Source organism: Elgaria multicarinata, chromosome 2, assembly GCF_023053635.1.
Source record: "Elgaria multicarinata webbii isolate HBS135686 ecotype San Diego chromosome 2, rElgMul1.1.pri, whole genome shotgun sequence".
Classification (NCBI taxonomy): domain Eukaryota; kingdom Metazoa; phylum Chordata; class Lepidosauria; order Squamata; family Anguidae; genus Elgaria; species Elgaria multicarinata.
The window spans coordinates 130,208,771-130,235,126 of record NC_086172.1 but is presented as its reverse complement, the minus strand read 5'-3'; the positions used below and the strand labels follow the sequence as shown (position 1 = coordinate 130,235,126).

The window sequence follows — 26,356 nt, the reverse complement described above, 5'->3', positions numbered from 1 at the left end:
CTCCACCACTCCCACATTGTCCTGCATCCCTGAAGTGTACTGTTGGAGAGAGATCCTGGACCTAGCTTTGTTCCTGAATAAAGGAGTGGCAGGTGTGGCCAGGAGAGCTTTTTGACCAGCTGCATCAGGCATATGCCAGCTTTGGTTTTTTTAATTAGAGAATGATGATCTTCTCACTGTCATGTAAGCTTTGGTCTCTTGAAGATTAGATTACTGATACACATCCTACCTAGGGCATGGAAACCGTCTGAAAGCTTCAATTGGTGCAAAAAAATTTTTTACAATATAAAGCATTGTTTCCCAACCTGGCCCACAACTCCCATCTTTCCCAGAGAGCCATGTCTGAGGATGATAGGACTTGTAGTTCAATACATTTGGAGGGCTCCAGGCTGGACAAGGCTGACATAGAGCTTGTTTGTTTTTATAAAGGACTTGGAAGTACCCCTCTATTCGGCCCTGGTTAGGCCTCATCTTGAGTATTGCATCCAGTTCTGGGCACCACACTTCAAGAAGGATGCAGACAAGAAGGAGTGTGTTCAGAGGAGGGCAACCAGGATGATCAGGGGTCTGGAAACAAAGCCCTATGAGGAGAAACTGAAAGAACTGGGCCTGTTTAGCCTGGAGAAGAGAAGATTGAGGGGAGACATGATAGCATTTTTCAAATACTTAAAAGGTTGTCACACAGAGGAGGGCCAGGATCTCTTCTCAATCATTCCAGAGTGCAGGACACAGAATAATGGGCTCAAGTTACAGGAAGCCAGATTCCGACTGGACATCAGGAAAAACTTCCTGACTGTTAGAGCAGTACAGCAATGAAACCAATTACCTAGGGAAGTTGTGGGCTCTCCTTTACTAGAGGCCTTCAAGAGGCAGCTAGATGGCCATCTGTCAGGGATGCTTTAAGGTGGATTCCTGCATTGAGCAGGGAGTTGGACTCAATGGCTTTGTAGGCCCCTTCCAACTCTACTATTCTACGATTCTAAATGGGCTTCCAAATTCTACAGGAAACACAACCCGAGATTCCACAGTATACACTGTTCTCTGGCCTCTTGCTAGCAAGGCGCTTCAGCATATCTTTATTTATAGTGGAACTGGAATATTGTAAGAAAATGTTGTGTGGATGCATATGTGAATACACCACACAAAATTTCACTTCATTGTTGGGTCCTTTGTCACACAGGGAGGATAGTTCAGTAAGAGAGGTGTGAAAAGTTCAGTGGGTGGTGTGTGTGTTTTTAATTTTGCATTTCCCACAGAAGATTATTTTGTAAAATTGGGACCAACTTTTCTGGATTCACTTAGATGTTTGTTTGTTTGTTTGTTTTGAAAAGACTTTATTCTCTCAATATTTTAATGGCATTAAGTGTATTTTAGTTTCAACCTGTCACTTCCACTATTAAAAAAAGAAAGAAAAGGTAAACTGCAGTGACTCAGCACCACCACACCTCTGAAATGGATATGGTCTTCCAGGGGTATAAGAAACTTCAGACCAGCACTGCTTGTATCTCAGATTCTACAGAAGGATTATGGAAGTGTCTGTAACAAATGTTCCATGTTTTCTATGTCTGTTTAACATCCCAGCAGTGAATAAAGAAAATAAGTTATTCAGTGTTAAGAAGATTTGTAATGTCATGAGCCAGCTCCCTCTGTTCATGCAAAGCTTAGTACTCCTCAGGAGCCTTGTCCAAATTCTCAGACTGTCGTATCTGTGCATTTCCTTAAAATATACACTCAGTTCTGTATATGCTAAACAGTTCCCATCTTTCTGTTTCAGCTCTCCCCTCTCCACCTCTCAATGTGACAGTAACTTGGATCACTAGCAACAATGCCAGTATCACTTGGCTACCAGGATTTGATGGGCGTTCTCCACTTCATTCTTGTACAGTTCAGGTATGTTACATACACATCTACCCCACCCTCCAGGCAAATCAAGCAAATGGGTAGGCAACCTGATGCCCTCCAGATGCTTTGGACTACAACTCCCATAAGCTCCAGCCAGCATGGCCAGTGCTCATGCATTGGGAATTGCAGTCCAAAACCTTTGCTCCTTCTCCTGGAGTACCTGATGGTTTCTGTGACAAAGCTTGTTTTCCTGACATTTTGAGGGCTTCAGGTGTTCTTGGAAACAGGGTTGTATAACGTCAGCACTACTTGAACTAATGTTATTTATTTGTATCACAAGCAGCTTGGACCAAATGAAAATGATTGACTTAGAAAGGCAGGTTCCCTCCACAGGGAGTAAATCCGCAGTCATTACAAAACTCTAGTTTGTTGTACAGTGAATAACATGATATTCTACCCCCAGCCCCACATGTCGAATGGTTCAACAGAATAGAGTTGTCAGATGAACTGTCCTCACATGCTGAAGTTGGGAGTGGGGCTCTACCCAGTGGCCAAGCATTTAGTGCACACGAGAAGAGGCTTTGTGCACATATCAATGTATGCATGTATTTATTTATTTATTTGTTTGTTTGTTTGTTTTATTAAATTTATATACCGCCCCATAGCCAAAGCTCTCTGGGCAGTTTACAAACGGTAAAACAGTGAACATTAAAAGTATACAAATTTTAAAAACCTTCAAAATATAAAAACCAACAGTATAAAACAACAGTATCCATTTAAACAACAACAGTTCTGGGGTCCATTAAAAAACAAACTTAGCATATGTTGTTAAATGTTGTTAAATGCCTGGGAGAAGAGAAAAGTCTTGACCTGGCGCCAAAAAGATAACAATGTTGGCGCCAGGCGAACCTCATTGGGGAGATCATTTCACAATTGGGGAGCCACCACTGAAAAGGCCCTCTCCCTTGTTGCCATCCTCCGAGCCTCCCTAATGTAGAGCTCTTCTACATTAGGGAGAATCCTCGAACAATTAGGATCCTCCTTTGAAGGGGGATCTATGTGCTCCATGTGTTGGTTCATTCGAAAAGCCTCTTCTTACCTGTGCACAAAACATCCAGGCAAGTGGAGGTGGGGGTAGCCACACGGCCCTGCCATTCCTTCATGCATTTTTTAAATGTGTGAGGAGGCTTATCTGAACCCCTCTAGTAAGTCCTAGTAGAATTTTTTTTTATATGTTTCTACACCAAAATAAAATATATGAACTTTATGGCTTTTTTTTTATTATTTTATTTGAAGATTTGACTTATGGACCTGGTTTGGCCAACACGACAACCCGTCATGGGTTAATTAGTTCTCATGGGGCAGTGGTGTGTGCTGTCCATTATTATGAATATGCAATTCCGACTTCTTGTATCGTGAACCCAGTGAGGGAGGGCTATTGACGGCACTTTATAAATAAATATTAATAATAATAATATTAGAAGGTTAAACAACCGTCACATAACCTCGTGTCTATTCTAGGGTTATGCAAGGGTTGTTTAATCCTTGAATAACCCTCCCCATCTGGGTTCGCATGACATAACAAGCCACGGCAATCCCTGATCACAGGTTGCATATTCATAATGGCGGACAGCATGCACCGTGGCCCCTCTAAGATTAATTCATTAATCAATTAGCCCCCAGAAGGCTGAGATATCATCTGAACTGGCCCACTGATGTTCAAGAAGCTTCTGGTTTTAGTTTTACTTTAAAAAATATTAAGGATTGCATCCATTAACTGATACAATGGACATAATCTTTGCTTCTTCACTGTATTGACATTCTATTTTTTTTATAATATTATAGGCTTCTTACAGTCAATCAGTTGATTTTATTGCATATAACCATAGGGTCCTACACTTTTCCCACAACAACAACAAAAGAGACAGAGGCCAGCTTCCAAACCACCTTGCAATCCATGGCTTGTTGTAGGAGTTATGGGATGGTTTGGAAGCCACCCCTGCCATGCACCTAACCAGGTTTGGATGACACAGCAACCTGTGCCACAGCCAGGGTAATTAGGGAAATGACAGGTGTGCAAGCAGCTCGTGTGGGGTGGGGAGAAGAAACCATGGTGGTTTCTTTTTCTCCTCTGATCATCTGAACCTAGGCCTTAGCTAGAACTAAGGATTGTCCCAGGCAAATGAAGGGATCGTCCCTGCCTGCTCCCAGGATCCCCTGTGTGTCATTTGGATGCACAGGGATGATCCTGGGACGATCCCAGGATATAGGCCTGGTCTCACACTGCTTTATCATGTATACAATCTACATATTTTAAGATCTCTGATCTAATCTTTTTAGCAGCCCCTGTAAATAAGGCTACTTGATTAGTTACATCTACACATCTGCTCAGCCAAAATTCTATCAGACATTCCTCTCAACAAAGGGACAAAAAAATCTTTTCCTGGGAGTGGCACACAGTTCACTACACTATACTCTTTTAGACACCAGGTGAAGAACTTTTTATTTTCCCAGCATTTTAACAATCTATCAAATTAATTTTAACTTTGCTGTTTTAAATTTGTATTTTAAATCGGTATTAATTTCTGCATTGCTGCTTGATTTTATCCTGGCTGTGTTTTTATATTGTATTTTATATTATGCTTTTATACTGTTTGTTTTATATTTTGAATGGTTTCTATGGTTTTAATTTTTGTAAACCGCCCAGAGAGCTTCGGCTATTGAGCAGTATAAACATGAAATAAATAAATAATATGGAATAATATCCTCTATTTGTGGAGCCTCACATGACTTCTTACAGTCTGCCTGGTCACCCTGTAACTCCTCTCTTCTGCCAGTACTACTGTTGGAACACAGACTAAATCTGTGTCTCACAGGCCCTCACTTTAGGACCCACAGTAGGCTTCGGTCCTGATACAACTTCTACGTTTCTGAGTTGGCACCATGTGGGCTTAAAAGTCACTTCATTATTGAAGTGGAGAAGAGGGAGAAATATTACAGCACAGATGTACTATGAAGCTGAATGGTGGGGGATCCAGGACAGATAAAAGGAGGTACATCTTCACATAATGCACAGTTAAACTATGGAATTGGCTATCACAGGATGTAATGATGGCCACCAACTTGGGTGGCTTCAAAAGGGGGTTGGATAAATTCCTGGAGGGTATGGCTATCTGTAGCTACTAGTCATCATGGCTATGTATTACCTCCAGTATTGGAGGCAGTAGTTGCTGGGGAACATGAGTGGGAGGTTGCTGTTGTACTCATGTCCTACTCATGGGCTTCCCACAGACAGCTGGTTGGCCACTGCATGAACAAAATGCAGAACTAGATAGGCCTTTGGTCTGATTCAGCATAGCTCTTCTTATGTACAATTGTTTACTACTCATCTTATATTTACTGTGGTACTACAGCAGCTGAACAGGTCATGTAGCAAGCGAGGCTTGAATTGCAGGTAGAGCATGTGGCAAAGCAGCTACGAAACCACTTTAGCAGAGCCTGACTCCGTTGGACCCACATTCTCGGTGTTCCAAAATGGTCGTGTTAATTAGTCCTCAGAGTGAGCCAATTCCCATGGTCCTCCTGGGAGAAAGTCAGAGCTGAGCTGATTTCAGGCTGGAACTAGAGGTCAGAGTTAGGGGAGCAGAGCCAGAGAACAAGCCAGAGTCAGTGAAGCAGAGGTGGGGAATTATTTTATCCTGAGGGCCACATTTCCTTGTGAGTAACCTTACAAGGTGGATGTAATTGATGGCAGCAATGGGCAGGGCCAAAGCTAAAGGGAGGTGGAACCAAAACTAAAAATGTGCAGGCCAAAGGGACATACACACCCCATTCACATGCACCCTCTCTCTCTCTCTCTCTCTCTCTCTCTCACACACACACACACACACACACACACACACACGGGAACAAGATGATCTTTAATCCAGACAAGATGGAGGTGCTGTGGATGAGGAAACTGACTATTCTGTGTGGAGGTTTACAAGTGGTCTTGTTTGTTTCTTGTATAGAGCTTTACAAGAGGTTTACAAGTGGACTTTTCCACCCTATGGCGTCAGAGCGTGGGTGGGTCCCTATGTTGTTACTGCTGTCCACATCCTCACATTGCAAAAGAGTTCACAAAGCACAAGGCTGAGATTATCCTGCTTCTTTTTCAGGGGAGATGCAGGAGAGACTCTTGCTTATTTCTTTTATGCAGTAAAAGAGCCCTTTGAGATGATGACATCCATCATGACTTTCTGCACGCAGCAACTTTGCTTTCTATTCATGTACTATTCCTGTTGCTGCTCTGTTGGGCTCTCGACAGATCAAAATAAATTTCCTCCTGCACGTTGGAATGCTGATTCATCTTGCCCCGCTCAGTACAGCCTAGTTTTCCTAGTTTGCACGTCCACCATTCACTATACAATGCTAATCTGTCTTGAGTTTCAAGTTCCTCCCCCAACCTTCTCATTTCTTCTTTTGCAACTAGTGAAGTGGAGGGGGAAACAAAGTGAACACCATTTAGATTTCATCCACGTTGGCCAGCTTTCCCCCCCCTAAACTTCATGGGCCTTTCTGTCCCATGCTGGGAGAAATGAACAGGATTTTCTCTCTCTGATCAGGTTTAATGTGACAACCATACGCTATGGTTGATATGCCATACCTGGGAGATGACCGTGTTTTTGGTATCTCCCTGGTCTGATTGTTATTTACAAGCACCATTGTCCATTGACCCATATTTCTACACAGCCATCCATGCATGCCTCTAACTGCCTGGGAATGAATGGTTGTCATTCTGTTAGGGCTGGAGACAAATTATCATTTTTTCACAGAATTAAAGGCAATCTGGTGCAGGCATAATTCCCTATGGTCTGCACACTCACCCACTACCTTCTCTATTCATATGTTTTTTGTGTTTTGTAGTGCTTCACAAGACTCTAACAGAAAGTTGACAGTGGGACAAAGGAAACATGTTCATATACGCATGTATTTATTTATTAATTTATTTATTACATTTTGATACCTCCCAATAGCCAAAGCTCTCTGGGCGGTTCACAAAAATTAAAACCATAATAAAACAACCAACAGGTTAAAAGCACAAATACAAAATACAGTATAAAAAGCACAACCAGGATAAAAACCACGCAGCAAAATTGATATAAAATTAAAATAAAGAGTTAAAACAGTAAAATTTAAATTTAAGTTTAAATTAAGTGTTAAAATACTGAGAGAATAAAAAGGTCTTCAGCTGGCGACGAAAGGAGTACAGTGTAAGCGCCAGGCGGACCTCTCTGGGGAGCTCATTCCACAACCAGGGTGCCACAGCGGAGAAAGCCCTCCTCCTAGTAGCCACCTGCCTCACTTCCTTTGGCAGGGGCTCACGGAGAAGGGCCCCTGTAGATGATCTTAAGGTCCGGGCAGGTACATATGGGAGGAGGCGTTCCTTCAAATAACCTGGCCCCAAGGGCTTTAAATGTCAATACCGTTTAGGGCTTTAAATGTCAATACCAGCACTTTGAATCAGGCCCGGACCTGGACCGGCAGCCAATGAAGTTGTAAAAGGACTGGCGTAATGTGATCTCGCTGGTGTATATGAAACAAGAGTTGTAATAGTTTCAGCTCTCTTAAAAACAATAATTTAAAAGACTGGGTAAGATTCTCCTGGAAGTTAAGTGAGCAGAGGAGAGCCTTTCTGTGTGGGCCACACACCACATGTCTCAGAGCATATGCATTTCTGGAGAGTCAGAAGTTACTGCTGTGGGCGAAAGCACGCACACCTCAGGCCATGTCAGAACGAACTGCCACGATGGAACAGCAGACCAGAGTTCTAGAAACGTTAGGAGCAGCTTTGACAGTAGCTGTTCAAGACAGCAGGTTCAAGCTGCTTATCACCCCAAAGCCGCTTCTTCCTTCTCACGCTCAGGGACAGTTTCAGCAACAAGCTCAATGCTCGTAGATGTACAGTCCCGCTTCATCCACCACTTCAACCTCTGGCTTGTGTAGTGAACAAGGATTTGTTCCTTAGGAGGTGTACATAAATGCAAGTCTTTATGGCTTTTGTGGAAAAAAAAATTATTTTCAATGAATGATAAGAAAGGGAGCTATTGCGCCAAAAGAGAGCCAATGTGGGGTAGCGGCTAAAGTGTCAGACTGGGAGTTGGAAGATCCAGGTTCTAGTCCCCACTCAGCCATGGAAACCCACTGGGTGACTTTGGGCCAGTCACACACTCTCAGCCCAACCCGCCTCACAGGGTTGTTGTTGTGAGGATAAAATGGAGAGGAGGAAGATTGTGTACCTTGGGTTCCTTGGAGGAAAAAAGGCGGGATATAAATGTAATAATAATAATAATAATAATAATAATAATAATAATTGTTCATGCTACGACATCCTTGGTTTATAGTGACTTCACTGATTATGAGCAGGTCCCACAGTCTGTCTTACCACTGCCGGACAAATGGGATTTCTTGCTTTTCTATTTGGGCGGTGTGGTAGTAACACAATAAACAAAGCTTATAAAGGAGCAGAAATGATTGTGGCTCAATGTTACCAGCCAAATTGAACAGACATGAATCAGGTCATGCACTTCATAGCCCCTCCCGACACCAAAAATGCATGGTGCATGGAAAAGACTGCCAGCTTGAATGGGAATTGGCCCACCGTGCAGTTCAAATGGTTAGTTTTCAGCAGCAGTTGGTTAATATCTTGTTGCAACCACAAACAAACAAAGAAAAGAAAAAAGAGTTCAGTGCACAGTGCTGGGAATTGTTTTGTGTCCATGTAGTTCAGCAAGAGTATCTTTGGACTCATAGGAAGTTTGCAGTTGGCCATGACTTTCATATAATTTATTATTCCAGCCCCAAATATCTGGGCTTTAGGGCAGCCTTCCCCAGTATGGTGCCCTGTGACCAGTGGCACCGCACTGGGGAAGGCTGTGAAAGGTGTTGTAGTCCTAAACATCTGCACCAGATTGGGGAAGCCTGCTTTAGAGCATGGGATGAAATGTTTGTGACTGCCGTGCTAGCATCTTTCCACTGAAAAGTTACTCTAGAGTTTTCTGTTTGCTTTACAAACTCTACCTGTTTGAAGAATTTGTCAAAGGACATAACAATGGCCTGAAACCAAGTTGATAGGTAATGTATTATTTCTTGGATGCAAAGATTTATTTTAATTTAATGCTGAAATGCATTTAATGTCCTTTAATATGAAATCCATGAGAGTGCATCTTGCTTATGTGTTCATATATCCTTTTTACTCCTTTTCCAACAGGTGGCTGATCCACAAGAAGAAGTGGACGTTTCCACGGAAGTTGTTCCTGCTCCCTCCTGTACTGGGGCTTTGCCTGGTTTAAAGCACTCCACCAATTATAGTGTCCGGGTCCAATGCACTAATGAAATGGGCAGCTCCCCTTTTACAGACTGGGTCTATTTTCAGACCCTGGGACTAGGTAAGGACATAGCAGGCTGTAGCCTTGTTCAGATGTTACAGAACCGTAAGTGTGGAGAGATACAGGGGTGCAGGCTTTGGTCCTTCCCTCTGCACTATTGGACTTTCTGTGTTGATGAGGAAAGGTCTGGAGAGAAACTGTAACCATTGTTCAGCTGAACTGAACGTGCTCTGTGCAACTGTGCATAGAGGTGCTCTGTGCAACTGGGACCTCTGATTGCCCAGGGTTCCTGATCACGTGAAGCAGTGTTTCCCTTCAGACCTTCCACATCAATATGGGGAGGTTAGGGATGGAAGGAGAAGGCCAGCTCACGTATCCCCATACCCTCTCCGTTCAGGTTTTTATAACACCTGAATAGGGCTAATATTGCATGTAAATAATGTAAGAGTTCCCCATTGAATCATGCAGGCCTAGAGCAGAAGATATCCACTGAACCACTGGATCTCTGGTTAAAGTAAAAGTACAAAGAACATGTAACCCACATGTCTGATTTAAATGACTGGCCATTTATTGCCGTGTGCTGCATTTGCTCACAGCAAATAGCTAACATGAGGTTATTCCTAACTTCTGTCTAGGTGAGACTGCTTTTTCTCAGTCTCCCTGGCTTGTTACAGGAGAGAAAGAGAATCTTGGACTGGCCAGGACCCTAAGAGTCCCTTGTAGAACCTGCAAAAATAATAATTAGCAAATGGGATATCTGATGGCCCTAGAGCTGTTCAAACGTCCCCATATCCCCGAGACTCCCCACTGGATAATTCTCTCTTTAAATATATACATTGTGCCTTTTCTTTCCATTGCAGCTCCAAACAATACTCCACAAAACGTGCACATTATCCAAAGAGATTCTTGCCTGATTTTGGAATGGGAAGCAGTGGCTCCAGAAATGCTTAGGGACAGTACCCTGGGATACAGGTTGGAGTGGAGCCAAGATAACATAACTCAGGTAAGAAATGGAGGAACCTAAATATTACCTTGGTGAGTCAGAGCAAGCTCCATCTAGACCAGCAGAATATGATAAAGATGATTATGTTCCACTGTTTTTCCCAGGCATCTAGTGTGCATGGATACCATCTAAGCTAGTGGCCATTGCCACATTTTGTAACAGTGATCTCACAAGTTAATAATCAGTGTAAAAAAAAAAATTGTAAGGATTTATTTTGGTCTGAACCACCTGCCACTAAGGGTATTTTCACATGTGACATGAGGCTTAAATTGTGTGCCTATATCTGTCTGTAACAGTCTTCCCCAGCCTGGTGCCCCCAAATGTGTTGGACTACAGTGGGAGATGTGGTGCAAGACATCTGGAGGGCATCCCCCTAGGTAGGGGTGGTCTATAATGTGAAAGTTATATGAGTTACAATATACAATTGCTTTGTTGTTGTTTTTCCCTGCATTCTACCCAGCATCTAACAATGGGCAGTATCCAATGTTGCCCATGTGCTACAGGGATCTACTATGAGCACAGCAGGAAGTTAGCAGTTCAGAAATTAGCCGAAACACTCATTTCCAGAACTGGGCTGGTCAGCAGAGCACCCAGAAGGGAGCTTCACTGATGTCCTTTTCTGGAAATGTTCATTTCTGAGGTTGCTTTAGGAAGCGCTGGTTCCTATTGCGCCAGTAGTAGGTCTAATAGACACGACAAAGCAAGTGGAGGCGCAGCAGCAGTATTGGATGCTGCCCAATTTCACATAAGGCACAAACCGTGAGAGATGCGCTTTTTAGTTCATCTGCGAAAACTGTATCAGCTAGGCCAACTTGGACAGTAGATCCTATGGGGCAAAGCTGACAAAGGCTCAGTGTGTTCTGAATCAATGAGAACCATCATGCACTGTTTGTCAGCAGGCTGTTCATTGTTGTCCCAGATTAGCTGAGCAACTTCCTAAGCTTGATCTTCAATTACCAGGGTTACGAAATGAAAACTCATCTGGGGTGAGAAATGGTTTGAATTTAGTGCTGATGGAAGATTCTAGGCTGACAACTCTGGAATTGAATGCTGAAAAAGCATACACAGTTCTTAAAGAAATGGTTTTGTGTCAAACTGGAAGGAGGTAACATATGTTATCCTACCACAATCTGTTCTGATTCTGTTCAGCATGTTAATTAAGGACTGGGGAAATGCAGATGGCACTGAGTTTGGAGGCACTAGAAATGTGACACACACAAAAAACACCACAGTGATAGTCCCTCATCTCTGCAAGCATATCTTGCAACACCACATGTCCTACTGGGTTAATTATTAAGAATATGAACTGAAGTAAAACAGCAAATCTGACAGATAAAGTTTATTAGGATGACCAGTTCTAAGGCATCTCAGGGTCTGCAGAAGTGAAATGAGTTGACTCAAAGGATCCATGCATTCAGGGAGCCTTGCTGTTATCTTTTCGTGGGGCTGGTTCATGCCGCTTGCAGCACCTTTGTAATATCAGACATGCGTATTGTGTTTGCTCATTGGGTCGCACATTTTGCATACTGTGTAGCCAAGGAAGACAAAAAGGTGTTCCTGCTCCTGTATGAACCTGCTCATTCTTTAAGTCTACCTAGAGAGTCCCTTCTTCAGGTTCCCTTGCCTATCAAGGTGACTGCGGATCAGGCTTTCCCTGGCCTTAGCTAGACCTACCTGTTATTGCGTGATGGAGGGGTGAAGCTCCCCTCTGTTTACACGTCGCGCTTGCCATTTTGTTTTGTTTTAAAGAAACAGAAGATGCTCACGAGCGCTCGTGCGCAAAAGGTAAGTTGTTGTTGTTTTAAAAAAATTCCCCACTCACCCCACCCCGCCCCCAACAGGCGCAGAGCTCCTGAGGAGCTTTGTGCCCTGTGCGTGGGTCCCGGCTTCTTGCAAGGAACCGGGACAAATCGCGATGCCCGCACACACGGTCCGTGGAAAAAGCGAGCCTAAAGTGTAGGGCAAGATCCCGGGACAAGGGAGGGATCATCCCTCCCTCATCCCGGGATGCCCTGTGCGTCATATGAATGCACAGGGACGATTCTGGGGATCGCCCCGGGATTTCCCCCTGTCTAGTCAAGGCCCCTGTTGAAATGCCCCGACTTTAGAATGCCCTCTGGAGAGCTGTTTGACTAGAGCTAGTAACGTACTTATGAATGTGTGATGCCCGGTGGAAATGATTTTACATGTTCAAGCCTTTTAATTCAGGAAGCCTGTGGTTTAATCTGCTTAATGTTTTTAGCACTTGCATTAGCACAATATCTATTTTTAGGAGCTCATATTGCTGTTTTAATTGCTGCTGTTCCTTTGCTTTAAATATGGCTGTATTTTCCCTTATTGTAAGTGTTCTTTGTTATATTGTTAACTGCCCTGAAACTCTGTTTGATAATGCAGGGTGGGCAACTTCAGGGGTGGGCAATTTCAGGACGACTGGCAGCCATTTTTCCACTGCCCTCCCTGATCCCTTCCACAGGCCATAGTCCACAGGAAAAATCAAGCGGGTTTGCTATTGAGAATTGGTGGCACTAGGGAAGTCTGGCAAACTGGCGAGTGGCGGCGGTATAAATACATTAAGAACGCAATGCTATGCATGTTTGGACAGAAAAAGGCCTTCAGCTCCCAGCATGCCTCAGCCAGCATGGTGGCTGGGGAATGCTGGGAGTTGTAGGCCTTTTTTCTTTCTAAACATGCATAGGATTGTACCCTATTCAGCTATAAAAGTGCCCTAGCTGAATGTACACTTACTGTGTGTGCATAGAAGCACAAGGTGTAAGAAGCACAAGTGATAGGGGTGGAGACCAAAAAGAAATTTGGAACAGGATCTTCTCTGATGTGACAGAATGAGATTTTTTCCCATATGCATATTTGTTGTGCTATGTTACAAATAGGCAATTTCCTCTTTTAAAGGACTGTATAATTGTCAGTGCAGTAATTGCATAGATTCAGAGAATCCAACTCAGGTGCACACTGCACAATGCCTCCTTTTGGCACCAAGTGTAAAAATAAGTCCAAAGTAACATGATAAGCAGCTGAACAAAGATGACCAGCCCCAGTCTTGATTTCCAGCCCTGGAGCAAAAGAATTCCCTTCCATGAAAGCCAAACAGTCGTTTCCATGAAACTGGAGACTCATGAAATTGGACAGGACCAAAAGGCCAGCTGCAGTGGGATAGATCAATTATCCAGAAGGTTGCCACAGATCAGCCTTTGCATGCTAGCCCACAGTAGGCCACATGCAACATTGCAGTGCAGAATAAGCCTGAAGAACAAGTGGACTCCTATGACTCAAGCAAGTCAGCTGAACCACAGGCTGTAGGATTAGGCAAAAAACAAACACCAGGTGTTTTTCAACCTGGTGCTCCCCAGATGTGTTGAAGGACAGTGCCTATCATCCTGGGCCAACATGGCCAACAGCCATACTGGCTGGGAATGGTGGAAGGTGTGCTCCAATACCTATGGTGGCTTCCATGCTGCACTAGACAATCTGGCTTTGAAGAAAATCCCTTCTTGGTCCATAGATACAGCAACAAGTGTCATTTGAATGTTGATTACCAGTTTCCTGATTTCAGGGGGAGATGGTTGTGCAGGAGGCAAGCGCCAACCTGACGATGTGGAATCCCTTAAAAGACCTTATTATCAGGGTGTGCGTACTCAACTCAGCTGGCTGTGGACCTTGGAGTGAGCCTTTACTGGTTACAGCACAAGATTTATTAGGTGAGTGTCTGTGCAGATGTCTTTCCTTTTATTTTTGCTTGGGGAAAATGGTCTGTTGTTAGTGCTGTGCCTGAGCTGAGGAACAGTGAAGAACAGGGCTGCTGGTACCATTGTGTCTTTCTGGCCGAGCTCTTTGCTGTGCTCCCAGCTGTGTGTGATGTATGTTTTCACTGAAGGAGACTGAAGCCAAACAACATCAACCAGTCTAGCAGAATAATAATAATAAAAAAACCACCCTCAGCTGCAACTATGACAACTTTTGTTTTCGTTTTTCTTTTGCTATGAATTGGGCCTGGGAAGGGGAAGGCGAATGCAATAAAAGAGTCTCCTCTGCCATGGGTTGGTGCTGTTGTAAATTTTTGTGTGTGTGTGTTTGAAAGAAAAATCTGTGGCCATGACCTGCTATATATTAGTCTACATGCTCTATTAACCCCGTAGTGAATGCACAGTGGCGCTGCCTGGTTTATATGACGCAGCCGCCAACTCACAGTCACATCAGGCTTTTCCCCCTGAAACGGCGCGTTTTCAAAGTGCCAATTTACCATGACCTTGGCTCTTTTGTTTCAGAATATAGACATACACAGACCTGCTTCGGTTTGGGTTATCTACTGGGCATAGCTCTGTAAGCATAGGAATGCAGGGCGGGGGGCGGGCTTGATTAAGGGAATGGCCGCCAGCACTGGGTTTTTAACTGCCCAGATAGTTCGCACGCCCTCCTGCCCCATCTAGCTTTTTCAATTTTGCCTCGCAGCAGCGATGCTGTGGGCTTTGGAGTTAACCAGCTTAACGTGACTGCCTATAGACACCCCCTGCAATCAGTGCCCTAAAAATATTATCTTTTATGCATCAGAGAAGAATTTACAGAATGGGATATGGCATTCCAGTTTGCAGATATGGGATATTTTTTCACAGATTGCATGAAGAATCCTGCTCGCAGTTGTATAATATTAACAGTGTACATGGCAGATCCTGGCTGGGGCATGCTGGGAGTTGTAGTCCAACACATCTTGAGGGCACCAGATTGGGGAAGGCTGCTGTACAAAGTAAATAAGCAAGGAGGTGTGTGGGGGTGGGGTGGGGGTGTATGTACAATGACCCCTGTCCCCAATGGAAGCATATGCAGTTTTCTAGTTCCTTCTCACTTGTTTCCCTCAGTGTTTGCATCATGCCCACGTTTTCTCCAAATGACTCACCAGCACACGCACACACACACCCCAAAATTGCACAGTGAGGCAAAACCTGCCGCCAGCCAGAAACATGTAAATTAACTACATTTTTAGAACAATGTTTAGGTATATGCAGTGCACACTAAAGTTTCTGCCTGCAGAATTTAGCTTTCCTTTCCACAGAATTGCAAACATTTTGGTGAACTCTTCCTAGGGACCTGCTGATAAGGGCCCTCCAAAGCCAGGGGTTTCTCACAGTAGAGCTGGGGTTGGAAACGTCTTCCAGCCCGGGGGCCAAATTCAATTCCAGAGAAGTTCTCAGGGGCTGGATTCCAGTGGGGGGCAGGGCCGAAAGAAAAAGGGCTAGGCAGACTATTTTGCGCCCTAGGCAAGGTGAGCTACTTGCACACACACACATGCATGCACGCACACACACACACACACACACACACACACACACACACACACAAATTGCCAACTTTGATTTTTAAGAACAGATGTTTTGTAGAAAAAATTAAAAGCACAAAACTTGAACTTATGTTTTTTCTTAAAACAGCTATTTTGTACAAAACTGCTTTTATTATTATTATTATTAATAATAATAATAATAATTTATATAGCGCCATCAATGTTCATGGTGCTGTACAGAATAAAACGAAACAAGACAGACTGCCATATGGCTTACATTCTAAAAACACAGTAACAAACATAATAATAATAATAATAACAACAACAACAACAACAACAACAACAACAACAACAACAACTCAGGCTCAGGCTCCCAGCAAAGAAACCTCTCTCCCCCAGTTGCAACAACTTTTTGGGACTGGGAGCTTAAGAGGCAGACTCCTTTGGGGGCGGGCCTGCCACCGGCGGGGTCACCGCCGCAGGGGGCGACACCAAAGGAGTTTGCCCCTTTGGGGAAGCCACTTCGGGGAAGTTCACGAGGGCGAGGGCCTGTCCCCTTGTTTGTTTCGTTTCTTTCCTTTTCTTTTCTCCCCCTCCCCCCACTTTTGGCCTGCTGGATTGCCTCCTTTTTACCGTGTGAAGGTTCTTCCAGCCTGTCATGAATATATGCTTTCCTGGGAGTGGAGGAGTTGATGGGAGTCCAGGAGCAGCCATCACAGTTATACAGGGCAGAGGGAGATACCTGCGGGCGAGGGAGAGAGTTGCACTGTCATAAGAGAGGGTGCAACGACAGGGTGTTGGTTGTCCCCAAACTTTCCCCCAATTCAGATAACCTGGATGGCCCTGGCAACAGACCTCCTGGGTTGAAATTGCTGCTGGTGAACGCCAGGTCAGTTAATGGGAAAACGACGGCTATCCAGGACTTGATCCTGGATGAGCATGCTGACCTGGCCTGTATCACAGAGACCTGGTTGGATGAAGCTGGGGGAGTTAATCTCTCTCAGCTTTGCCCACCAGGGTTCTCTGTCCAGCAGCAAGCAAGGCCTGGAGGGCGGGCAGGTGGATTGGCAGGGGTCTATCGGGATTCCATCCCCCTGACCAGGTGCCCTGTCCCACAGTCTGCAGGGTTCGAATGTGTGTATCTGAAGGTGGGTGCCCGGGATAGAATAGGGATTCTGTTGGTGTACCGCCCACCCCTCTGCTCAACAGTCTCCCTTCCTGAGCTAGCCGGGGTAGTCTCGGGGTTGGTGTTGGAGTCCCCACGGCTTGTTGTTCTGGGGGATTCCAATATCCATGCTGAGGCTGCCCTGTAGGGAGCGGCTCAGGACTTCATGTCCGCCATGACAACTATGGGTCTGTCCCAAACAGTATCTGGCCCCACCCATGTTGCTGGGCACATTTTGGACCTTGTTTTCTGTGCTGGATGGGGTGACAGGGATCTGAGAGTGGAGGAACTTTCTATAGTTCCGTTGTCATGGACAGATCACTATTTATTTATTTATTAATTAATTAATTACATTTCTATACCACCCAATAGCCGGAGGTCAATAGCCAGAGAGCTCTACCTGGTGGGGTTTAGACTTGCTGGCACTCAGAACCTCTGCAGGGTTGGAGGACTGATTAAGATGGTCCACCCCAGGAGGCTGATGGATCCGAATGGTTTCCTGATGGCTCTTGGAGATCTTCCTGTTGCCTCAGCAGGTGATTCTGTTGACGCCCTGGTTGATCTCTGGAATGGAGAAATGGCCCGGGCAGCGGACACGATTGCTCCTGAGCGTCCTCTCTCACATTGTGGAGCCACACCAGTCCCCTGGTTTGTTGGGTTATTGTGCCAGAACTTTTCTCTCTCTGGAACTCTGTTTGTGCTCAGAAACAAACACACATCACACAGGTCTTACACAGCAGAGCTGGTTTATTTCCTTCAGGCTTCTGTGCAGTTCAATTCAGATCAGTTCAGATCAGCACACTGAGGCATACACAGAGAGCAGTGATCATAGAGCAGTGATCAGTAAGCAGTGATCAGTTCCATTTTACACAAGTGAGAAACTATATACACATCTTACACAATTCTTATCTACATTACATACAGCTGTGATGAGGCTAACTTAGAATCTTGGCAAGGTTCCCAGAACAGCCTCTATCTCAAGGTAATTACCCACAGATAGTCTTTCTCTGTTTAACCCTGAGATAGCCATACACACACAATTTTAATGACTTAGCAAGTATTTCTTTTCATATACTTAACAGTCCTCCTCTTGCGCATGTTGTTTAAATTGTGTTACAATCTGAGACCTAGCTTTAAAGGATCTCTTTTTGTTTTACCATTGAACGTTCCACCTGTCCTTCCTCATTTTGTTTTACTTTGAATACCCATTTACTGTTAATGGCTTTACGACCTTCAGGTAAAGGTACTAGCTCCCACGTTTCATTTTTTTCCATTGCTCTGATTTCCTCTGACATTGCTTCATGCCAGCCCTGAGCTTCTGTAGGTTCCATTTCCTGAATTTCCTCAAATGAAGTAGGTTCATAGGCTATTAGTAAAGCTCTATGAGAAACCTGTTTGCTTTGGTATTCATCTGAGTAACGAATTGGAGCTTTGCGTTCCCTTTCTGATCGTCTTGGCATAGTTACAGGCATAGTTTCCTCCTCCACAGTTTCTTCCCCCTCCCTCTCTTGCTGAGATTGTTCAAGAATTTCTTCTGTTTCTACAGCTTTCTGTTCTACAGGCAAACTTACATACTGTTTTGTTTCCTGCATTTGTTCATGAAAAACTACATCTCTGCTCACAATTACACTTTTGTGATATGGAGACCACAAACGATAGCCTTTTGTTTGTGTATCATATCCCAACAGTTTACATTCCAAACCTCTTTGAGCTAGCTTTCCTGGTCTGTTTTCTTTCTGAATATGAGCAAAACATTTACTTCCAAAAACCCTTATATGTGACACTCTAGGTTTTCTTTTGTAAAACATTTCATATGGAGTTTTTTCATGTACAGAGTGGTAAAGCCTGTTTAACAAATAATTTGAGGTGGACAAAGCTTCTGCCCAGAACAGATTAGACAATCCTGACTCTTTCAATAGAGCTCTTAACATGTTCTGCAAGGTTCTGTTTTTCCTTTCTGCAACTCCATTTTGAAATGGTGAATATGGAGCAGTAAGGTCATGTTGTATACCCTCATCACTGAGGTATTTTTTAAATTGGTTGCTGAGAAATTCACCTCCCCGGTCCGTTCTTAGATTAGCTATAGGTTCTTTAAATCTATTTTTACTCCACTTAACAAACGCTTTGAACTTTCCAAAAGTTTCACTCTTCTGTTTTAACACATACACAAATCCAAATCTACTGTAATCATCAACAATAGACAAGAAAAATCTGTTTCCTCCTTGACTTGTCTCAAAAGGACCTGCAAGATCTGCATGAATTAATTCAAAAATTCTTTTTGTTGTTCTGTCACTATGTTTTGGAATGTTTGACTTATGACACTTGGTTTCACTGCATACATTACATTCTACATAGTTAGAACATGGTTTGATTTTCACCCCTTCACACAATTCTGGAATCTTAGAAATTGTTTTATAGTTAGCATGACCAAACCTTTTATGAGTTAAATGGATACACTCTTGGTGTGGTTTGCAATTGGCTATTGTTTTTGTTGTGACTTTGCTGGCTACAACTTCATTTTCTGTACAAGTATTAATTACATACAAAGAATCTTTCATTATTCCCTGCACACACACCTTGTTTCCCTGTTTTATAGTACAATTTTCTTCAGTAAAACAAACCTCATACCCCATTTCTGTTAACTGAAACACACTTAGAAGGTTTGTTTCTAATTCTGGTACATATAAAACACTTTGTAGTTCAACTCCCAGACAATCAAAATATACATTACCCACACCACAAATCTGGATTTTTGTTCCATTTGCAAGGGTAACACACTTTTGCTCTGAAGTAGAAGTTTCCAAGGTTACAAATGAAAGTTTGTCTTTTGCCATACTTATTGAAGCCCCAGAGTCCAAAAACCAAGGATTCATTGTCTCTTTGACTCTTGCTAGAAGACACTTCTTTGTTGATTCAGCTTCATTCATGTTGTTTTCTTCTCTCCACTTTGCTGTCAACAGCTTTTTCTTCTTCTTGTTGCAATCCCGCCTTAAGTGTTCTGTGGAACCACAATTAAAGCATTTCCTTGCCTTTAATGCAGCCACCACGTCAGAAGATTTATGGCTTTGTTGAAATTCAGCCACAGGAAGTTTAAGGCTCTGTTGTTTTGAAGCTTGTCTTCTTTCATAGGTTTCCAGTAGTTTTCCAGCTACATACTCGAGGGTTAAATTTTTCTCCTCTTGACTTTCCATCATGGTGACAACCGCGTCGTACGATGAATCAAGACTTGACAAAATCACATAGACTTGGTGTATAGTTGTAAACTCCATCCCTCGTGCCCTGAGTTGATTGAAGATTTCTCTCATGCTTTTCAAATGGTTTGACATAGACTCCCCTGGTTTCAGCTTCATTCCATACAGCTTCCGGGTTAGAATTACTTTACTGCCCGCTGTTTCTCTTTGATATACAGCTTGTAGCGCATTCCAGCACTCTTTTGATGTATTCAAAAACTGAATGAAGGAAATTTGAGAGTCTTCCACAGCCAATGCAATAACTGCCATTGCTTTTGCATCGTCCTTAAACCATTTAGCATTCTGTGGATCTGCTCTATCTGGTGGATCCTCTGTGACTACATACCACAGTTCAGCCTGAATCAGATACATTTGCATTTTATAAGACCATAATGCATAGTTAGAGTCATTCAGCTTTTCCAACAATTGATGCAAACCAGACATATTAGCTCCTGCCATTCCCTCTGCTTTAGGAATTGGTATCTCACCGTCCTCCTGCTCAGAGTCCTCCTCAGAGTCAGACGACTGAGATTCTTCCTCACTTTGCAGCACTGGCTTTAGCTTGATGTCTTCCTTCATCAACAGTTTTCTGTTTTAGCAGACTCCTGGTTCTGGTTCTGATACTGCACCATTCCCATCAAGTTCTGGTTCCTCTGCCTGGGTTAGGCTGGCGTAGGCTTCCTGGACTGGACTGGGCCCATAACCTTTGTTGGGTTATTGTGCCAGAACTTTTCTCTCTCTGGAACTCTGTTTGTGCTCAGAAACAAACACACATCACACAGGTCTTACACAGCAGAGCTGGTTTATTTCCTTCAGGCTTCTGTGCAGTTCAATTCAGATCAGTTCAGATCAGCACACTGAGGCATACACAGAGAGCAGTGATCATAGAGCAGTGATCAGTAAGCAGTGATCAGTTCCATTTTACACAAGTGAGAAACTATATACACATCTTACACAATTCTTATCTACATTACATACAGCTGTGATGAGGCTAACTTAGAATCTTGGCAAGGTTCCCAGAACAGCCTCTATCTCAAGGTAATTACCCACAGATAGTCTTTCTCTGTTTAACCCTGAGATAGCCATACACACACAATTTTAATGACTTAGCAAGTATTTCTTTTCATATACTTAACATGGTTTTCCAGTGAACTGGCAGCAGTGAAACGAGTGAGACGGAGAATACGAACACAGGCTAGAGCCTATTTGAAGGTCTACTCCGTGGCAATTTGGGAAGCAAAAAACCTTTTTTTCTCTGCCACTATTGTGTCTGCAAAGAGCCATCCAGCAGAGCTGTTTTGGGTGGTCAGGGGCCTTCTACACTCTGGCCACCAAAAAGAGATTTCAGACCTTTCAACAGCCTGCTGTGACCAATTTGCCCAGCACTTTGCAAACAAAATCGCTCGGATCCGCTCTGACTTGGATGCTATTGTTGATACAGACCCAGTGGATGTAACTTTGATACAGACCCAGTGGATGTAACTTTGGCACCTGCTTGTCCAGTATTATTGGATACCTTTCAATTTGCACAGTCCGATGATGTGGACAGGGTCCTTGGATTGGTGAGAGCCACCACGTATATACTAGATCCTTGCCCTTCCTGGCTTATAAAAGCTGCCAGAGGGGGACTGGCCGAGTGGGTAAGCGGAGTGGTCAATGCCTCCCTTCGCCAAGGTAGGGTGCCAGCCTGTTTGAAGGAGGCAGTGGTAAAACCAACACTGAAAAAGCCCTCCTTGGCCCCCACTGTATTGGATAACTACTGGCCAGTCTCCAACATCCCATTTTTGGGCAAGGTATTGGAGCGTGTGGTGGCCTCCCAACTCCATGGATTCCTGGATGAGATGGATTATCTAGATCCATTTCAATCTGGCTTCAGGCCTGGTTATGGGACAGAAACAGCTTTGGTCGCCTTGGTGGATGATCTTCACCGGGAACTGGACAGGGGAGTGTGTCCCTGCTGGTTCTGCTGGACCTCTCATCGGCATTAGATACCATCGACCATGGTATCCTTCTGGGCCGCCTTGCTGGGATGGGACTTGGAGGCACTGTCCATTCTTTCCTGGATGGACAGACCCAGAAGGTGGTACTGGGGGACTCCTGTTCGACTCCTTGGCCGTTGGCCTGTGGAGTCCCTCAGGGCTCTGTTTTGTCCCCCATGCTGTTTAACATATAAATGAAACCGTTGGGAGAGGTTATCCGGAGTTGTGGGGTGCGGTGCCACCAGTATGCTGATGACACCCAACTCTACTACTCCTTTCCACCCAATTCCAAGGAAGCGGTTTCTGTGCTAAACCGGTGTCTGTTGGCAGGAATGGATTGGATGAGGGCAAACAAATTGAAGCTTAATCCAGATAAGACAGAAGTGCTCCTGGCCAGTCAAAAGGCAGATCAGGGAATAAGGATTTAGCTTGTGCTGGATGGGGTTACACTCCCCCTGAAGACACAGGTCTGCAGCTTGGGTGTGCTTCTGGATTCCGCCCAGAGCCTGGATGCTCAGGTTTCAGCGGTGGCCAGGAGTGCATTTGCGCAGTTAAAGCTAGTGCGCCAGTTAAAGCTAGAGATGTCAGACCTGGCCACAGTGACACATGCCTTAGTTACAGTTCAATTGGATTACTGTAACACGCTCTACGTGGGGCTGCCTTTAAAGAGTGTTCGGAAACTCCAGCTGGTTCAAAGAGCTGCAGCCAGATTGTTGACCGGGGCTGGTTACAGGGAGCACACAACTCCCCTGTTAAAACAGCTCCACTGGCTTCCAGTCTGTTTCTGGGCACAATTCAAAGTGCTGGTTATGACCTATAAAGCCCTATATGGCTCGGGTCCAGGTTATTTGAAAGAACGTATTCTCCCTTATGAGCCTGCCCGTGCTTTGAGATCTTCTGGAGAAGCCCTTCTTTCAGCCCCACCATCTTCACGGGCACGCTTGGTGGGAACATGGGAGAGGGCTTTCTCAGTGGCTGCTCCAGTGCTTTGGAACTCTCTTCCCAGGGAAGCTAGACTGTCTCCCTCCTTGATGGGCTTTCGGAAGCAGGCTAAAACTTGTTTGTTCCAGCAGGCCTTTGGCAAATAATCTGTCCCTCCATCTATGTTAATTGACTTATAATTTTGTTGTGTATTTTAAACGTGTTTTTTCTTTTTTCCTTTTCCATGTATTTTTTAAACTTTGTAAGGCCGCCTTGAAGCCCAGTATTGGGCAAAAGGCAGGATACAAATAATAATAATACAGGGAGGGGGGAAACCAGCCGGGGTGGGGGACCTTAAAATTAAAATATAGGCTGGTATCATCACGCTGTGGTTGATAAGCTTTTGAAAAAAGAAACGTTTTCAAGTGAGATTTAAAAAGTGAAGTAACTGTGACCCTTAAAGGTCAGTACTGCGCCCCTCTGAGGTCTGCGCCCTAGGCAGCTGCCTAGTTGGCCTAATGGTAGCACCGCCCCTGGGGCTGGGATCAAAAATGCCAGCAACTTGTCGCTTCAAGCTCTTACTGCCAGTAATGAAGCCATAAGAGAGGTATTTGAACCTTTTAGAATGGGGGGTGGGGGTTTCAGGTGAAAGGGGAGGCAGGGAAGGATGGCAGCAATTTACACAAAGTAATGCAGAACCCTGGAGGATGACAGTCATTTTGGTCTCCAAATCAACGATTTCTTCCTTCATTAGTCCTGGCCTTTGCCGTAACAGAAAAGTAAATACAAATAACAATTGTCCACGTGATAGAAAATGGGATTAATCTCAAAATATGGGTGAGAGATTGCAGGTGAAGGGCACAATTGAACATAATGTTAGGTGCACTTAAACCCAATGATTTCAGTGTATTTAAGCATGCCTAGCCCTGTACTGGATTACGGCTGAAGCATTTTGAAGAATAATTACTACAGTGTTTGAACTGACTAAACCTTGAATGGCAATAGACTATTCAGGTATTTGTGAACTGGGAAGGATAAAGCCTGAGAAGTGGGAGCATGCCAGCACCCCCAGCCACTCCCTCATAATTTCCATTGCCCTCTCACCCATGGAGGGTGAGTTTCTGAAGAGGAGAGCCGCCTGCATCTGCGAAGGCTCTCCACGTGATTTAGAATGACAGAAAATCAGCATTCAAAATCGTGTGGAGTGTTAGCATGAGTGACTGAATAACTGAGTCCACAAGGTGAAGGCTTAGCAAAGCCAACTTCGCTTGCTTATAAAAGGCACACAAAATGCTGAAAAGAACTGACATTTTATGTACAAGGAGCCCAGGGTTGCCGCCTCCCTCCTCAACCCCATGCTTTCCCTCTCCTGGGGCAGTGTCGGATAATCCTGATGCCAAGGAGGGAGCGCGGGGTTTCTGGGCGGCCACCTGGGTCCCGGAGTCACCCCCATCGTCTTCCTGGTGGAAAGCAACCAACCACTGGTCACTCACCAGGCTCCACCCCTGAGTTGGCCATGGAGCGATGTTACATGGAATAAGCACCATGTGGACATAGCTCCCTTTGAAAAAGTTGGGGTAAATCACTAACTTTTTCAAAACGCAGCATCGCGGGGAAGCCCCATGGTGGCTGCAAACCTGCACCTGCATCGTCTGTCCGGGCGCAGATCCACAGCCACCGCTTTCCCCACATGTAGACACCCCCCCTGGTCAAGAAACAAACGCCTTTGACTCCATTTCGTTATCAGGCAGCGTTCCCCACTCTAGTGATCTGTGTTTGCACCCGGAGCTCTCTGCGTGCATCCAGGGCCATTAAGTGCCTCTACACCCTATGTGAAGTCTGCTACTATACCTTTAAACCCCTTTTAAAATTCAATTTTAAAGATCAAAATGAATGTATTTAATGTATCTTTTTCAATTACATAGTTGTTTTAATGTTTTGCTGTTTTAGTGCTCTTGTTTATTTTTAAGTTGTTACGATATGATTGTTTTAAATTGTTGCATGTTGCCTTGATGAGCAAATGCGGTTAATAATAAATAAATAAAACTCTAACAACAGATTTACGCTTAGGTGCGCTCTTTTCCTGTTGTGATCTCCTGTCATCGCTATTCCAACTTAGAGAGCCTCCATGGATACAGAAGGCTCTCCTCTTCCCCGGGTAGGGAGCAATACAAACATGTGCCTAAAAGTCAGGGCTAACGCATTTCCCCTCCTCATGCGTTTATTCTTGAATGACTGAATAGAGCTAACATGATTCATAAAATCTGTTAAGAAAGTACTAGTAACCCCCACTTGTTTTTAAACAACTGCTCTGAGGAAAAACACATGCACACGCGTCCTCTTTCTCTCTGTCTCTCTGCCTGAGGCTTGTTGAGGCCAAACCACAGCCACACCTAACATAGTACGTAGCTGTGCCTATAAACGCTTGAAAATAAAGCTTCATTATGGGAATGCTGACTGAACAGAACTATAGATCTGTAAAAATAATGAAATGTAGTTCCAGGCCAGAGTCTGGTGGAAAATAAAAATTGCTTACTTTCCAGAAATATCTAGCTGGCACTGAATAGGCATTTTCTATGGTCCCTCTGCGTGTGAAATATCTGGGGCAGCCTGTTAGTATCTCCCAGAGTATGGGTAGGGAAGGTTATAAAAACATTTAATGGTGTTATTCAAGGGAATAACTTGCAGTTTTATTTGAAGCACCCTTAGCCGGAAAGAAGAATGTGGCATGCCCTTTCTGCAAGGATCCAGAATGTTCTTACTGTTGGCTATCACTGCTACTGTACTAACATTTTATTTATTTATTTATACATTTATATTCTGCCTTTTCCCCTGCAAAGAACCCAAGGAAGTTGACATGATCCTCTTCCCTTCTATTTTATCCTCACAACAACTCTGTGAAGTAGGTTAGGCTGAGCGTCAGAGACTGGCCCAAAGTCACCCAGTGAGCTTCATGACTGTGGGAGGACTAGAACCCGGATCTCCCAAGTCCCAGTCCAACACTCTAACTACTACTCCACACTGGCTTCATGTCAGCTGTCTCCTAACCCATCAGAAGGGCTTCTTTCCGAATAGCGATGGCCCAGGGTGTTGGAAGTTCTCCTCTGCCCCCTCACCCAACTCCAGTGGGCTTCTTATGTCCTCTCCCAGTTGAAGGAGCATGCTGTAATTTCCACAGGAACCCTAAAGACCAGAGCGGCTCTTACCTTTGCCATGAAGATATCAAATAGGGAGTCTCCACGCCCTCCCCAACAGCCACCAAGAACATGGAGTGGGGCAGGGATACTCACATAGGCCCATCTCCAGGTATTTTGGCACCCTAGGCAAGGTGGCAGTTTAGTGCTTTGGCAGACACACTGTAACCCTCTCTTCTCCCCCCCCCCCGGCGCCTCCTGCAGCTGCCACCACTGCCACCCTCCTCTTCTTCTCCAGCCACCACAGCCGCCCTCCTTCTCTGCTTTCTCTTTACTCTCCTCAGCAGCACAGTGCCTCCGCCTGCTTCACCCTCTGTGCTGGGCGGTCTTCTGCTGCAGCCTTTGGTGCAACAGGAGAACAGCTGGTG

The 26,356-nt window shown here is 44.5% G+C and overlaps 1 protein-coding gene across 2 annotated transcripts in view; it reads left to right on the top strand.

Annotated features, from left to right (window-relative positions):
- TYRO3 (TYRO3 protein tyrosine kinase) overlaps nucleotides 1–26,356 on the top strand; it is an 87,285-nt gene that overhangs the window by 35,881 nt on the left and 25,048 nt on the right. For both annotated transcript variants that reach the window (XM_063117685.1, XM_063117684.1), the window contains exons 6-9: nucleotides 1,775–1,890; nucleotides 9,092–9,269; nucleotides 10,070–10,212; nucleotides 13,781–13,925. In XM_063117685.1, coding sequence (XP_062973755.1) covers nucleotides 1,775–1,890; nucleotides 9,092–9,269; nucleotides 10,070–10,212; nucleotides 13,781–13,925 — 582 coding nt within the window. The remainder of the gene's footprint in view (nucleotides 1–1,774; nucleotides 1,891–9,091; nucleotides 9,270–10,069; nucleotides 10,213–13,780; nucleotides 13,926–26,356) is intronic.